The following is a 15,313-nucleotide window of genomic DNA, read 5'->3' as shown; positions in this document are numbered from 1 at the left end:
AAGTGGAGAGACAGGGCAACAGAGTCTGGAAAATACTACACACATGTACTGTACATTCATCGCTCTTTGTCCTCTGACGTCTCTTTCTGTCAGGTTGCTCAGATAGTCAAGAGAGAGATGGAGTCAGCGGTCAAACTGTATGTAAAGCTAAAGGCCAAAGTCAAGGTGGGACCCAGCTGGGGTAATTTGCAGGACCTCGATATATAATGTTTTAGTGCTGTGGAATCAAATACCATGCAGTCATTGCTTAAGGTTGTGTGATATGTAAATACAATTATTTGTACTAGTATTTTTAACAATTATATGAAAAGGAATGAATTGTAAGACAAATCCAGTCTACATGAACTTTATATCTCTAGAATGTATTTATAATTATATTTTTGTGTACAGTGTCAAATTATACTTGTAAAAAAAAATTACATTTCTTTTATTGGTGTCCCAATACTTGTTATTAATGAGATTTTGTGTATGATGGTATCCGGTGTTATGTAATAAACTAAAACAAAATAAGAGTACTTGAGCGAATTGGTTTTTCCTCCATTTTCAAAGCTTGTGATGCTTTTAAAACAAAGACTCTGAGCCTCTTTAGTCTTGAGGACATCCTGAAAACTCACATTTTATTGGACCATTGGTTGAGTTGTCTGTCACAAGAACATACATCATTATCATTGTCACTCGTTAACACTGTTTTGTTTTACATTTATGACATTCACTGCACAAGAAGTGTTGTCAGAATGAGACATTTTCTTTGCAAAGTGAAATTTACCGCCTTTGTTTATGGGGAGAGAAATAAATGTGTTCAAGGAAGCATTTTGTGTGACTTCAGCCTTAGTTATTTGGCTGCAGGCCAGAGGGTCATTTTTTTAAGACACAGATGATAACCTGTTAGAGGACTGTCTCTTCAGGTGGTTCTCAATAACATTAGATTGTTAAATGATTCTATTTAAAAGTATATTGACATTATTGCCACTGTAAGCCAATGCAGACTATTTCAAATACCTTTTTCAAAACTAAGCATAAGGCAATTTATACCTCTGGATAAACACTTTTAGGATGAATTTTTTCATCGTTGATTAACAATTAACCAGTGCACCATGACTCAGAGCTCATTAACCGGCTCAGTTTGACACAGAAACTGACAAAAATGAGTAACAAGTAAATAAATACATGTCATGGACACACATCCATAAACAAATGCAACAAATAAATCATGAACAGTTATGATTTAAAAAAAAAAAAAAAAACAAAACAGTAGGAGTGTGATCCCAGATGTTGGTACAGTTATATCGTGTCTGTCAAAAAAGCCTTTTTCTGTGTGTGAAACAGCCTTTCAACTCATGCAATGATTTAATCTAATGAACATATTGTTTACCCAACTGTGTTAACTGATGTCATTACCAACATGTTTAACAAGATAGGTAAAACTAACAGTAACTAGCAGGTGGTTTTATCCATAGTGTCGAGTGCAACACACATTGGTTGCGTCACAGAGCTGCACATCCATTGGTGTCTGTAGCACACAGCGACCATGAATTCCACACAGAAGAAGTAGACAAGCTACTGCAGCCACGATGTGGATCTGTGGAGCTATGTGAAAAACACTACTTCTCTAAACAGTTGACGTGCGTCAGTTCTGGGAAACAGGACATTGACAATTTCCCAGGAGTTGACTTGCGTCAGCCTGCTATGGAGCATGTCAAGACCAGCGCTGCAACTGATGGTTATTCTCAGTGTTGATTAATCTATCAATTATTTTCTTGATTAATCATTGGTCTATAAACTGGTGAAAAATGTTGATTGTTTCGCAGAGCCCAAGGTGATGCCCTAAAATGTCCCGACCAACAGGTCACAACCCAAAAATATTTAATTTACTATCACAGAAAATATTCACATTTGAGAAACTGGAATCAGAGAATTTGGACATTTTTTCCTTTAAAAATGACTCAAATGTTGAATCAATTATTAAAATAGTTGGCGATTAATGGTATTGTTGCAGTTCTAGTCAAGACTCTGCGATGTGTGTTGCTCTTTAACTTTTGGGTAATATCCATCCCCTGTGATATAAATGTGTTTTTATGAGGCAAAGTGATCATAAAAGAAAACAATCATCTGCAGACAACAATATTTAGTGTCTTTGGTGGTTTCTCCGTTGTCCACTGACCTGTTGCACCTCTAAATTATTCTACAAATATTTGCTTCACCTGTTTCTACTAGGGGAGATGGCCCAACAACTGGAAAATTCTGTGGTTGGCAATATTTTCAAAGCCAGGGGGAGGAGAGGACAAAGATATGATGCCTACTATCTACAAATTCACTTTATAGTCCCCAGCAGTCCTCCCACCACCTCCCTTAGGGCCTAGTGGATTTAAAACAGAAATGAGATGTTGGAGTACGCAGGTTTCTGTAAACAGTTTTTAGTCAGACTCACTGCCAAAAAAAAGGTTATTAATCAATTAAGGCATCGACACAGGCGGAGCTGTGCATTTCACCAGAGTAGAAAACAGAACAGAGAAAATGTATGTACACAAGTACAGTTAAGTGCTACTCAAGCAGCCTCGTGTTCCACTGGCTAGATCTGAGGCAAGAAAAACAGGGACCAGGACTGGTCTTTTCTTGCTCCATGAAGTACGGGGGGAGGCTTATGCTGGGGCCAGGAGCTTTGCCCACATCAGATAACATCCTGGGGGAAAGCTCTTGGCCCTGGCCCAGGTTATTGGGGTACAACAGTATACATGAAAGAAGGGATGTAAGGACACAGGAGGTTTGAGGACGATGTCTAGGAAGGTGTCAGGGCGTCTCTCCATTGTGGCTGAAGTAGTACCTGACAGGGGGGCCAGGGAGGTCCTCATCTCCATCTGCCTCCGGAGCGAATGACACAGTGAGGTCAACGTAACGGCGGTCCATTGATGGCTTGATCAGCTTCTGCATCCTACAGAGAGTCAGAGACAAAAGGGTTAAGTCAATCTGATCAGTTTAGACAAGGGGTGAATTATTTCAGTGTGAAGAAGCAGGGTTTCTTATAAAATAGGGTATTCCCATTAGCTTTAGTCCAGGAAAACTCCAAATATACAAAAAGAAGGAAGGGCTGACAGGGTGGTGTGGTGATGAGGAAGACCATTCTTTGACTTGCAAGACACTGACTCTCTACCAGCCCAGAAGGTGCTGCTTCTTGAAAAAAAAAAGGAAGCATCAAGAAAAAAAGCATCTCTTTCTAGGTAAAGCACTCACGTCAGTTTAAGTCTCTTTGAGTGTCCAGGCATCACAGGCACATAGAGCATCTTCACACCATGGACGACCATAGTGGGTTCAATTCCATACTTTTCCTGAAATTAAACAGCAAATCAACAAAATAATTATTTGACAGATAAACTACAAAAAAAGTTATCCAAAAACCTCATGGAAAGTGCATGGTAACTGCAGGTGAATGACTAAAGCGCCAACAGAGTTGGAGCAAATGTTTCTCACCCTCACTGCATTCATGAAGTCAGAGAGAGTGAAGTCCTCATGGCCAAAGATAGTCCAACAGTCCCAGATGGAAAAGTAGATGTTGTCCCTGGGAAAGACATTGTGGAGCTGTCACTACATTGCATATTAATAATGAGGAAACAAACACAGGCTAAACATGCTGTATTTGTTGAAAATTGTACTACACAGTGACATAACTGTCAAAAAATAACTGTTTCATCAACCTTTAAGCAGAGTGAGAGAGATATTGTGTGTGTGAGATTATAACTGTACATTTCCCCCTACCTGATGAGTGTCTGTTTAACCGGGGCAGGTTCAGTGAGCACTACTACAGGAATGGCCAAGTTAAAGAAGCAGTTTTTGAAAGACTCAAACCCATAGCCTCCAACCACTTTAATCAACTCCAAGGCCACCTAAGGAAAAAAAATCATTCAGCTTGATAAAGAATACATGGAATTCATTTCAGTAAATCAAACAAAGATATGCATGTTGATACCCTAATAAATCCGAGCAATTGTAATGATATTATCAGCTACATGTTGTTATTCTAAATACCTAAATTTGCTGTTCTTAAATTAAAGTGACAACTGAGTAAATATCTGTTGATGTTTCACAATAATTGAAGCAAGGTAAACTGTCAATATACACTCCCCGGCCATTTTATTAGGTACACCTGTTCAACTGCTCATTAACGTAAATATCTTATCAGCCAATCACGTGGCAGCAACTCAATGCATTTAAGTATGTAGACATGGTCAAGACGATCTGCTGAAGTTCAAACTAAACATCAGAATGGGAAAGAAAGATGATTTTAGTGACTTTGAACATGCCGTGGTTGCTGGTTCCAGACGGGCTGGTCTGAGTATTTCAGAAGCTGCTGATCTACTGGGATTTTCACGCACAACCATCTCCAGGGTTTACAGACAATGGTCCAAAAAAGAGAAAATATCCAGTTCTCTGGGCAAAAAAGCCTTGTTGATGGCAGAGGTCAGAGGAGAATTGCCTGACTAGTTTGAGCTAATAGAGAGGCTACAGTAACTCAAATAACCACTCGTTACAACCGAGGTATGCAGAAGAGCATCTCTGAACACACAACACATCGAACCTTGAAGCAGACGGGATACAACAGCAGAAGACCACACTAGATGTCACTCCTGTCAACTAAGAACAGGAAACTGAGGCTACAATTCACACAGGCTCACCTAAATTGGACAATAAAAAATTGGAAAAACGTTGCCTGGTCAGATGAGTCTCGATTTCTGTTGTGGCATTCAGATTGTAGGGTCAGAACTTGGTGTAAACATGGAAGCATGGACCCATCCTGCCTTGTATCAATGGTTCAGGCTGGTGGTGGTGGTGGTGTACTTCTTTTTTTTTTTTCTCAGAACACTTTGGGCCCCATTGTACCAATTAAGCTTCGTTTAAACACCACAGTCTACCTGAGTATCATTGCTGACCATGTCCATCCCTTTATGACCACAGTGTACCCATCTTCTAATGGCTACTTCCAGCAGGATAACACACCATGTCAAAAAGCTCAGATCATCTCAAACTGGTTTCGTGAACATGACAATGAGTTCACTGTACTGAAATAGCCTCCACAGTCACCAGATCTCAATCCAATAGAGCACATTTGGGATGTGGTGGAACGGGAAATTTGCATCATGGATGTGTAGCTGACAAATCTGCAGAAACTGCATGATGCCATCATCTCAATATGGCTCAAAATCTCTGAGGAATGTTTCCAGCACCTTGTTGAATCTATGCCACAAAGAATTAAAGCAGTTCTGAGAGCAAAAGGGGGTCCAACCCGGTACTAGCAAGGCGTACATACTAAAGTGGCTGCCTGGTGAGTGTATGTCAACTTTCAATCTGACGATCTCAATACATAAACATGAGTATCAGTGACTCATGTGTTCTCACCAGTCCAGCCACAGCAGCTGTTGCCGTGGCAATAGCGGGGATGATCTTGCCAGCGATGCGTTTGGTCTTGAGTCTGTCAGCTGGCTCGATGGAGTACATCTTGGCTCTGAGAGCAGATGCTGATGCGACAAAGTCCATGTGGCCGTTGCTGTCGTCGTCCTTTTCAAATAGCAGTGGACTCATCTGTAGCCTCTCTACAGATTGCACATGAAAGCACATACATTATCATTATCACACAGTAGTTTTACAGGATAAAATAATGACATTATAATGATGTACCCTTACAGATTTCAGCTTTGAATTGTACCTGTCATCAGTCTTTATTTAAAAAAACAAAAACAAAACAACCTATGGATCTGTTTTTCCTCTGTGTACCTGGTGTGACGTCAGTAGCGATAGCCTGCTCCAACTGTGCAATGGCCTCCCTCTCCTCTTCACTGCTTAGAGGCAACTTCATATAGTCAGGCTTCTTTGCTGTCTCATCTGTTTCTATACACTGGGACAACAATCCACAAGATTAGGTTTATTCAACACTCAGAGAGAAATCAAGGACTAGATTGATGAACAAGCTTACTTTCTCTGAGGGCTGGTACTCAGGAATCTTGACATCAGAGAGAATCCTGGTCACGGCCTCTTCAGAGAGATCCTGAGAGGGAAGGACAGAAAATGCAGTGAGTCTGTTTGCGTAAGTGTGTTTGTTTGATTATATATATATATATATATATATATATATATATATATATATATATATATATATATATATATATATATATGACCCATATATATGACCCACCTTCTCTGAGTAAGGGATGTTATAAATCCCTGCCAAGAGCCGGGCCATGCTGACGATGAAAGTGAAGTGCCTGATGGGAAAAGGGGAGAGTTTGGTGATCTTAGAGGTGAAACATAAAATACAAGAGAGGCTTAAACAGTAATATAAAAGCAGCATACTTACAAAGTGTCTTTCAAGTCAAATTCAATAGGTGCTGGAGGTCTTTTTGGGGACTGCCAAAACAAACCTAAGGAAGGAGAAAGACTTCACTATATTCTGTGCTTTTAAGAACACTTTACATTGTAGTTACATATATTAATTCTATATGTGTGTTTGGGGGGAAAAAAACCTTACTTCCATCTTTTAACCTTGTGTCCAGGGGGAAAGAGTGCAACAGTTGTAGGGCCTACATAAAGATAACATCACACATGTAATCAGTACATTGAGTCTCTTCCTTGTATGAGATGAACCATTTTTGAGACTTGTTACCTTTCTCGTAAAATACTTTTCAAATTTCAGACGAGCTACAGTGATGCAATGTTTCCACTGGCTAGGCCACCTGCTTAGCAGCTTAATGACCTGGAATGACCCCTCCAGACTTTCTCCTGCTTGCATCCTCTGTTCACACATCAAAAAAAAGGTATCATGAAAAACTGTTTTATTGAATGACATATTGCATTGTTGGCATAGAATTACACAAAGGCCATGTTTATTAGGTCAGAACAACACTTATGACACACAAAGTCTTACCTGTAGCACAACTTCAGCTGAGGAGTGGGTCTGCCAGAAGGAGTTGTACATGGAGGGCTTGTGGGCGAACAAATTCTCAAACTAGACAAAAAAGATTCAAAATGAGTACAGTACTGGACAGATACTTTCTAAAATGATAATGATCATTTGCTACATGGAAGAGGAATTTTGTTTGACTTTAAGAGGGCAGACCTTGTCCCTGGCCCACTGGATGGTGTGCTCTATGACAGAAGGGAAAGACTTAAGAGTGCAGAATGGGATTTCTTCTTCTGGGGGGTCTCTCTGGCAAGCAAAGAGAGAGATATATGTATATGGAGCAATATATTAAAGTTTGTTCCAGTGAAGCAAACAGACAAGATAAACACATGACATGCAAACTCTCAGGCATACTCACATGGCTATTGTAGGACTCTGTCAAATTTGGCATAATGATTTCTGTGTGTCCTTTAGTTCCCATGGTGCCAGAGTCCAGGAGAGGTCTCTGATTGGATACACAGCGGCTGAAAATGAAATACAATACATAATAATTAAATAAGTGAATATTTCATAAAATACCTTCCTAACTTCTACATTCATGTCGTGAGTATGTTCCCTTTAAACTACTTTAAAATTTTCACCGACCAGTCCACATATCTCCGAGCCTCCACGTTGTCCAGCGCGGTGACCACTAGATTCAGGCGGGTGTAGAAGGAATCATTGTAGATCCCCTCAGTAGCCGGACACACCTTGTTGAGGTGAGCGTCCACCTGCAAGTCTGGGTTGATCTCCCGAGAGGCTTCTGCTGCTGTGGTACTCTTCGGTTTCTGAGACAGAGAAAGACAGGAAAAATCCAAGTTTCTTTTACTGTCATTGTGGCAATTAAGTGTTTTAATATCAAGTTTCTCAAAGTGCCAATTCTGATCTTCTATTCAGATTTTCTTACATAGTATAGCTACACATTTATGTGTTGCAGAGGAAGAGCACTAGTGAGAGAAGAGAAGTGTGGAAAAGTGGACATCTGCTCACCTGTATATGATGTGGTCGGAAGAGAAACTGCCGATTCAGGTTGGACTTTTCTATAAGGTCTGGATCTGTGATGCACACCTAAGGATGGACAGATGCAGCGGCCACCAATAAAAATCATTACTATAATTTAAAAAATGCAGTCAAACAGAGAGGGAAGGAGTGCCCACCTCTCCTGAACTCTTGGCCAATCCCACTCCAAGCAGAGCAAAGTTTTTCAGCATCTCACAGCCGATGGCACCACAGCCCACCTGGAAGAGAAGAAATCGCAGGTGTATTTAGACATAAACCTTAACAGAGATTAATACATAATGGAGTTTCTAGGAATTGTCCAATACCTACCATGAAGACCCTGAGCTTGTGCAGTTCTACACACATTGATTCACCAATGCAAGCTCGTAATCCATCATATCGATCTCCTCTGGGAAAAAACTCCTCAGCATGCAGAGACTGAAGTGGCCGAACGACCTCAATGGCATCAAGATAAAACTTATCACAGGAGAAACAGAGACAGACATAAACACAGTTACAATAGATGGAAAAAAACAGGCTGATAAAGCTAATAAAATGAATGGCTTCCATGGCTGTATTGCAGTGGAGAAGTGGGTCCATTTCACTTCCGAAAAGAAGACCTACATGTCTACAGAATTACAATATGATTGTAATAATGGAATTTCAGCTTGTGTGGTTAGATTTATACTGTCAGCCCATGTATGCAGTCTGTGTGATAGATCTTGGTTTCACAGGATGTTTTGAAGGAGACAGAGGCAGAGCTGTGACTCTTGTGCTCTCTCTGATCAGATTCACTGATGCAAACAGACCTGCAGCAGGAGTCCAGCTCAATACTGAACTTTAAACTAACTTAAACCCAGTGCAGACCATGTTGGGTAAAATGTGTCCAGCTGTCCATATTGGTATCTGATTGGCAGCACTGTTTGCTCCCCTCTAATTATACGGCAACTTTTTCCACACAGATCCTCACTTGACTGTGACTTACTACACCATTTGCCTCTACTCTTATCAACTTATCTTATCAAAAACTCATGTTGATGTGTTGTGCTGTAATGATCCATTTTTGAAAATGACTCCACAGCGATGCCAACAGAAACACAACATTCACTTTCATGTATGCTGCTGCTGTACATAGTCATGTAAATATCATGGTATAACACACTGACATCATATTAAGATTTATACCAGTATTATCATGAACAATATGACACACCCCTAGCCTACAGTTTAAATTTAGATTGTTTGTTTCAGAGGTGTGACCTACCCACTGCTGTAGAGGTGCAAACTTCCCCGTGATGGCCTTGAGCACTTCCTGACTGGCTATGCCCCCTACAGCTGCTGCTAACGGAGGGAGTGTCCCCCTCGCTGTCCTCGACAGGCAGCGCACCAACTCCATATTCACAGGAGCCTGAGAGGAATGAGGAGGAGAGGAAAGTCACAGAAAGATGTTAGGGCATCTGTATGTTTGTATGCAGGCAATTGTCTGTCATAGAGGTTCAAGAGAATGAGGGATAAAAATAAAAAAAAACAGACAAGAACTCACTTTGTTCCTGAGTGTTGCATTCACTTCCTCGGTTAGCTTCAGTAAAACCTCAGCATCCTGTACACACCTGATGGTATCAAAGTAAAAATGCTTACAACATAATGTGTCACATTTCAACAACTTCACACACTGAAAACCACAGTGAGCATAAATTCTATCTTCATGAGCTGTTTGAGCAGCAGATTTGATCTCTACAGTGAAAAACAGAGAAATATTTTGTTTACCCAGTGTTGGGAAGTCTACTGTGCTGCTCCTGGAAGGTGTCCAGGGCCAACATGGCTGCATGGATCTGTAGCGGGGCCTGATGGAAGGATTTAAAACAGGATTGTGAGGAAACTGCTTGGTTAAACCCAAATGATGAGCAACCCTGGATAACCTGTTTTACGAAGCTGTTTGTCAAGCATCTTTGCAAACCCAATAAAAAAATAGGTATACAACTGGAACAAAAAAAGCAAAAAAAAGGCAAGTGATTCTACTAAAGCAGCGCTTTTGAGCACGTAAGGATCCTGTAGGAATGATGGCTCCATTATTCCTGGGAGCTATTTAGCTGATTAGTAAGTGGGCTATTAACAAGTTATGACCTGATTCGAACTTTACCTACTCTGGAGTATTAAATCATGCAGCAATAATTTATTATTTTTGGTTATGTGCTTTGGAAAATTGATACTCATGAGACTGTAAAACAAGGGTTTAAGTTATAATCCCGCTTTGTGATACAAACCCCGGGACCTGCTTTAAATTCTCACCTCTGGCTTACTGAAGTCTGGAGTCAGGACCTGAGGATCACACAGCTGTCTTTCTAATGTTTCCTGAAATACATAAGTGGATAAATGCACAGGCGCACGCACACACACACACACACACATACAACTAATGTTTATTTAGAAATGTATGTATGCTTTTTTTGGGATATTTCTGGTTGATATGACAACTAGGCGACTTACGAATCTGTATGTCTTGGGGGATTTCACCAGGACAAAGAAACCTCCATGTGCATATATTTGTAGCTGGGATGTGTCTCCTATTGCAAAACTGTAAGGGGAAAGGACTAACACCACACAGACATCCAAACAAAACACACATGCATATGTATATATGAACACAATACAAAAAAAGGACTGAAATGGCTTAGATTAGATTACTGCATTATGATATCAGAGAATATCTCACCAAAAATATGCTCTTGAAAAACTTAAAGATTTGACAAAAGTAATAGACCCAGTATGTTCAGAAAAACAGAACATTTGTTTTGCCTTCTGGAAAAATTTACCGCAACCACATTATAATTATTGTGTACATATGTGATTCGATGAGTATGCTGGCGTTACAATCACAATTATGAACTCACAGTACATGCTCTGTAACATCCTTTAATATATTGAACCATTATCTTCAATGTAGACATAATACCTGAAACCTGTCGTGCAGTGCCGTTGAGTTCCTTCATGCCATTGACCTCTCTAAAGACAACACTCTGGCCTGTCTGCAGGCCATGGGGTTGGTTGTCCATGCAGGTTACCACCCCAGGATTGTCCTGAAGGGACAAAAGTCAAAAGGAGATTCATTCATCCTCCTTCCAATGTAGCTCATTATTACATCTGACAATTTGAAAAATTTTCAGATTACCTTAGTGATACTTTGGATGAAAATCTCCTTGGGCTCTTCTCCAGTGGGATCTGACACCTCAAACTCCTCTCCGAAATCACAAAACACCCGCACACAGATACCATATGCATCACAGCCAATGAACTGGCAAGGACATAAGGCAACGCACACAGACAGGTTTGGTTAATATTTGACTACTTGTGTGCTCTGCATTTATAGGACATGCTTTAGCTAATGCCCTATAATGTATAACCGCTACATGGACTGTAGACTTACTCTGATCTGTGGTCGTTGCGAGTGGCAGAACTCATTTACTCTCTTCTGTAGGCTCAATCTGGCTTCAGTGAGAATCACACACTGCAGGAGAGAGAGGAGCACACAGTCAGATATTAAAGGTTGCCTGCAGTCTTCAGCAGATGCAGATTTAAAAATAGTCTATTTTTGAACTGAGATGATGGTGCAATGTGGAAGCAAATGACAATAAGCCATAATTTGATTGTAGTTAACAGGTGACGCAGGCAACCCATGGGCCTTTCAGTGACTAGATGCATCTTCCCTAAATTTTATCAAATTCTAACAGATGATTTAGCCAGTTATAACCTTTCAAATTTTGGCCTTTACCTGCAGCATTCCCACTGATTTAGACACAAGCTGTCCATATTTTGGTAAAAATATGACTGCAAAATGTGACATACAACAGCTGTAAAGAGGATTATGCTTCAGTGATTTAGGAAGTTTTTATTGACATTTTTATATTATGTCCACCTTGACATCTTGTCTCTATTGGAAGCAAGTTTAACTGCTATGAATCCACGCTAACATCCCTTGTTCTCCATGAAAGAACAAACTACAAACTTTGCAGCCACCTTACAAGTCTACAAGGTTTTGGGTGTTTTCATACTAACAAACAACACAAATTTCTACTCAGGAGAGACTGGGAACAAGCCATTCAACCCATCAGTGGGTCATGAACCAAAGTCTGAAAAACAATTCCTTACCTGATACTTTCTGAGAAAGCTAAGATCAGAGTTGAGATCCAGAGCGGAGGAAGATATGTCAACATGGACATAAGGGTTCAACTCTGCAACCCGAGGGCACACCGCCTCTCCCCTGAGGATGGATGAGAATTCCACAAAGAAGAAGACATTGAGATAGAAGAGTTTTCATGTGTATATGGATTACAGGAGAGTACAGGCGAGTAGATATTTCAGAGTGTGAAGACAGTCAGAGGTTTAGAGAACAGCCCGGCTATGTGGTGTGTGTTACCTTGTCCTCAGGCTCAATACATCCTCTTTGCGAATAAAGAAGTTGGAGCCCAGATCCCAGGTCTCACACTGCTTTGTGTCATGGAGGGTGACTGCCTGTACACACATAGAGCACATGTGTACTAAGATACTGTATGTGCACACACAAACACTACGACTGTGAGAAATTTAATTCTTAAGATACTGCAAACAAAACACGTTGGACAATCATGATATTTAGTGCCTACCTTCACACCAGCCAGGACAATATTCTTCGCTGTGAAACCACAAAGTTGCTAAGTGTTAACTCATGTTAGGTTCATGTGAATACTATGGCATTAAATATCTTACAGTGCTCTGATGAAAAAATATGTTAGCTTACCTATCTCTATTCCCAGCCCTCCCATTCCACTGAGAAAGACTGAGGACTGGGCCATCTGGTGCATAGCACTGTCTCCCAACACATAGCGCTGGCGGCTGCACAGAGATAAAGGGAGAAAAAGTAAATATGAGTAAATGTGCTACAGCAGTTTCCCAACGTGGGGACTTGTGCAAAGGTAAGGTAAATCTGAGTAGGGCTGCAACTAACGATCTTTTTCTTTGATTAATCTGCTAAATATTTTCTCAATTAATCAATTAATCGTTTTGTCTATAAAAAGTTAAGAAATTGTAAAAAAATGGCATTCAAAACTTCTCAGAGCCAACGGTGATGTCTGTCACATTTGACAAATACCATTTGAGAAGCTGAAACTAGAGAATATTTGGCCTTTTTGCTTAAAAAAATAACAGGAACGATTATTTGATTATCAAAATAATTGCAGATTAATTTTCTGTTGATCAATTAATCATTGCAGCTCTAAAGCTGAGAAGTCACAAGATGTTTAATTGCTAGATAAAATTATGATTAGGATTGTTTGCACATTTCTATTATCTTTACTAATTGTTACTGGTGAAATATTAGACAGTTTTACTTCTTTGTGGCTGTAAAAATATTTAAATCACTCTGCTTTACGCACTAACAGCTCAGACATACAGGTATGAAACCTTTAACAAAAGGAAACAGAGGAGCACTAACAGGGTTTCTGCAGGCTTCATCAAGTTAAATTTAAGACTTTCATCCATAAAAACCATTAGGAGTGTAATGTGAAATAAATGTCAATTTATTTGAATGCATTTCACATTTTTGAAAGAACTCAATGGCAGCATATAACACTCATTCCCAATAATATAACTAATTACTCATTAATCATGACCTGGACATGGATAAGGAGCAGAAAAAGAATGGATTAATGGAAGGATCGATTAACCAATTAAAAATAAGTAATTCATTTAAAGGTTAGGTTCACAGTTTTTTCAAGTCTGTCTTAAAACAACAGTCAGTTGTCCATATGAATACTGAAAGAGGTTTTCCTCATTGTAATCATTCCCCCTTTTCATACTGGCTATTAAAAGATCCCCTTCAAATGCACTTTCAATGCAAGTGATGGGGGCCAAAATCTACAGTGTGTCCACACAGTCATTTTGTGTAAAAATGCAATTAAACGTTTATCTGAAGCTTATGTGAGGCTTCAACAATCTGAGTTAGTCATATCAAGTGGATATCTGTCACATTTACAGTCTTTTCGGCATCAAATTCCCTCTTTGTGTTTCCCTGTTGAGCTGCGGTGGAAGTATAGGGACTTTGGCACTAAAAAGAAGAATGTAATGTTGAAAGATATCTACTTGATTTGACTAACTTCAACAGCTGAAGCATCATATTAGCTTCAGATAAACTTTGAAATACACTTTTGCTCATAGGGAGAACTGTGGATTTTGCCACTCTTAACTTACATTGGAAGTGCACCATGAAAGGATCCTGTGATGGCCAGTATGAACAGGAGGAATGATTATGGCAAATAAAAAAAATAAAAACTGTGTCAATGTTCATTTGGGTACCTGACTGTTTTTAAAGACAGACTTGAAAAACTGAACCCATCCTTTAAGGTCAGAGGTCTGGAACAATACAATTGGGAATTTTCCAGCCAGGTTTTGTTAAAATTACTTTAAAAAACCCTTTAATAACTAATATAACTGCCTATATTTAAGATCTTCATGACTGAAATTTAATAGTTTTAAATACCTTCTAAGGTCTGTTTTGGAGGAAAACTAAATCAATGCTTTTTCAAGACTTTTCATGGTCTGCAGATACCCTGACCAAGAGCAAAAACTGCATTGACTGTTGTGCAAAGTATAATACTGTCATTTACTGTCTTAACTGTTGTGTAACCTGTCGTTTCAATGATAATGTGTTTTAGAAAGATATTCTTACCTGTACAGAGAGTCGTCAATCTCCATCGAGTCTGCAGCCATGCTGGGAGGGGAAGAGGGGAATTAAACTGTTTGAGAGATAACGACCCTATCTAGAAAGACATACAAAAAGTGCACACGGTGATTAAATAAGCTATAACACTTTTTTTGATTGTTAGCGGTAATAATTTAAAGACAACGCCCTGCTGTAACTGTAGCTAAACGGCTAACTAACTGTGGCTGTCAGTTAATGTTATTGTCCCGGCAACAGTCAGGTAAGGTAACCAAGGAAAAGTAACTGATTAAGTGGCGTCTAAGTTACTAATTACAAAAACGACTTTAATTAATAATAAACGTATCTCGTTAGCCCACACAATAACGCCGGTTGATATCATGAAGCTGCAGAGGAAAGCTCTACGTTAGCAGCTACAGCTAGCATTGAGTGCCACTGCCTGGTGCCGGTGGCGACGACACTTGTCATAAACTCGTTTTTAAAGTTATGACACACACATTAGGCAACAGGTGACTCCACAGATAAGAGAGCTGTTTAAGAGTTATAATATTAACGAGTAATGTGGGAATTGTTTTGTTAATATTGTTAAAATAAGGCAAAAAAGCATACGTATGTACCTGTCAGTATGCGCGACAAGCTGAAGCGAATGAATGGCTGTGACTGGTTAAAAACTTGGAGTGGTTCCGGGTTACCACGAT

General features: G+C 39.7%; 2 protein-coding genes across 4 annotated transcripts in view; one reads left to right on the top strand and one right to left on the bottom strand.

Moving 5' to 3' along the window:
* The window catches only part of polq (polymerase (DNA directed), theta), a 20,062-nt gene extending 18,691 nt beyond the window's left edge, over positions 1 to 1,371 (top strand). The window contains exon 35 of the mRNA XM_044346811.1: positions 94 to 1,371. Within this exon, the coding sequence (XP_044202746.1) occupies positions 94 to 207 (114 nt within the window). The 3' untranslated portion in view covers positions 208 to 1,371. The remainder of the gene's footprint in view (positions 1 to 93) is intronic.
* uba6 (ubiquitin like modifier activating enzyme 6) lies at positions 585 to 15,313 on the bottom strand. 3 transcript variants are annotated; one of them, XR_006402850.1, is made up of 33 exons: positions 15,233 to 15,313; positions 14,625 to 14,715; positions 12,699 to 12,793; positions 12,565 to 12,593; positions 12,339 to 12,433; positions 12,071 to 12,182; positions 11,349 to 11,429; positions 11,094 to 11,216; positions 10,878 to 11,001; positions 10,412 to 10,515; positions 10,214 to 10,276; positions 9,692 to 9,768; positions 9,468 to 9,534; positions 9,189 to 9,332; positions 8,255 to 8,401; positions 8,083 to 8,163; positions 7,916 to 7,993; positions 7,532 to 7,713; positions 7,305 to 7,410; positions 7,103 to 7,192; positions 6,911 to 6,991; positions 6,650 to 6,778; positions 6,515 to 6,566; positions 6,344 to 6,407; positions 6,182 to 6,251; positions 5,963 to 6,034; positions 5,764 to 5,884; positions 5,389 to 5,582; positions 3,751 to 3,878; positions 3,466 to 3,553; positions 3,229 to 3,323; positions 921 to 2,929; positions 585 to 882 (listed from the first exon to the last, which is right to left on the bottom strand). XR_006402850.1 is itself a non-coding variant. In XM_044346812.1 (32 exons), exons 2-32 carry the CDS (start codon positions 14,663 to 14,665, stop codon positions 2,788 to 2,790), a joined length of 3,075 nt encoding a protein of 1,024 aa, XP_044202747.1. In that variant the 5' UTR covers positions 14,666 to 14,715; positions 15,233 to 15,313; the 3' UTR covers positions 585 to 2,787. The 3 variants fall into 3 exon arrangements, 2 of the variants coding, with proteins under 2 accessions (XP_044202747.1, XP_044202748.1); XM_044346812.1 differs by having other exon boundaries at positions 585 to 2,929; XM_044346813.1 differs by having other exon boundaries at positions 585 to 2,929; positions 14,625 to 14,666; positions 15,233 to 15,294.

The sequence above is a fragment of the Thunnus albacares genome, chromosome 3, assembly GCF_914725855.1.
Source record: "Thunnus albacares chromosome 3, fThuAlb1.1, whole genome shotgun sequence".
NCBI classification, from domain to species: domain Eukaryota; kingdom Metazoa; phylum Chordata; class Actinopteri; order Scombriformes; family Scombridae; genus Thunnus; species Thunnus albacares.
This window is presented reverse-complemented; position numbering and strand designations above follow the sequence as displayed.

What these genes read in the sequence shown, in the direction of transcription:
- uba6 (XM_044346812.1), bottom strand. Translation starts at nt 14,665, where the DNA reads ATGGCTGCAGACTCGATGGAGATTGACGACTCTCTGTACAG. An exon ending in TTGTCCTGGCTGGTGTGAAG is followed by an intron (nt 12,434 to 12,564) that starts GTAGGCACTAAA and finishes ATGTGTGTACAG; the next exon opens with GCAGTCACCCTCCATGACAC. An exon ending in GCTTTCTCAGAAAGTATCAG is followed by an intron (nt 11,430 to 12,070) that starts GTAAGGAATTGT and finishes TCTCTCCTGCAG; the next exon opens with TGTGTGATTCTCACTGAAGC.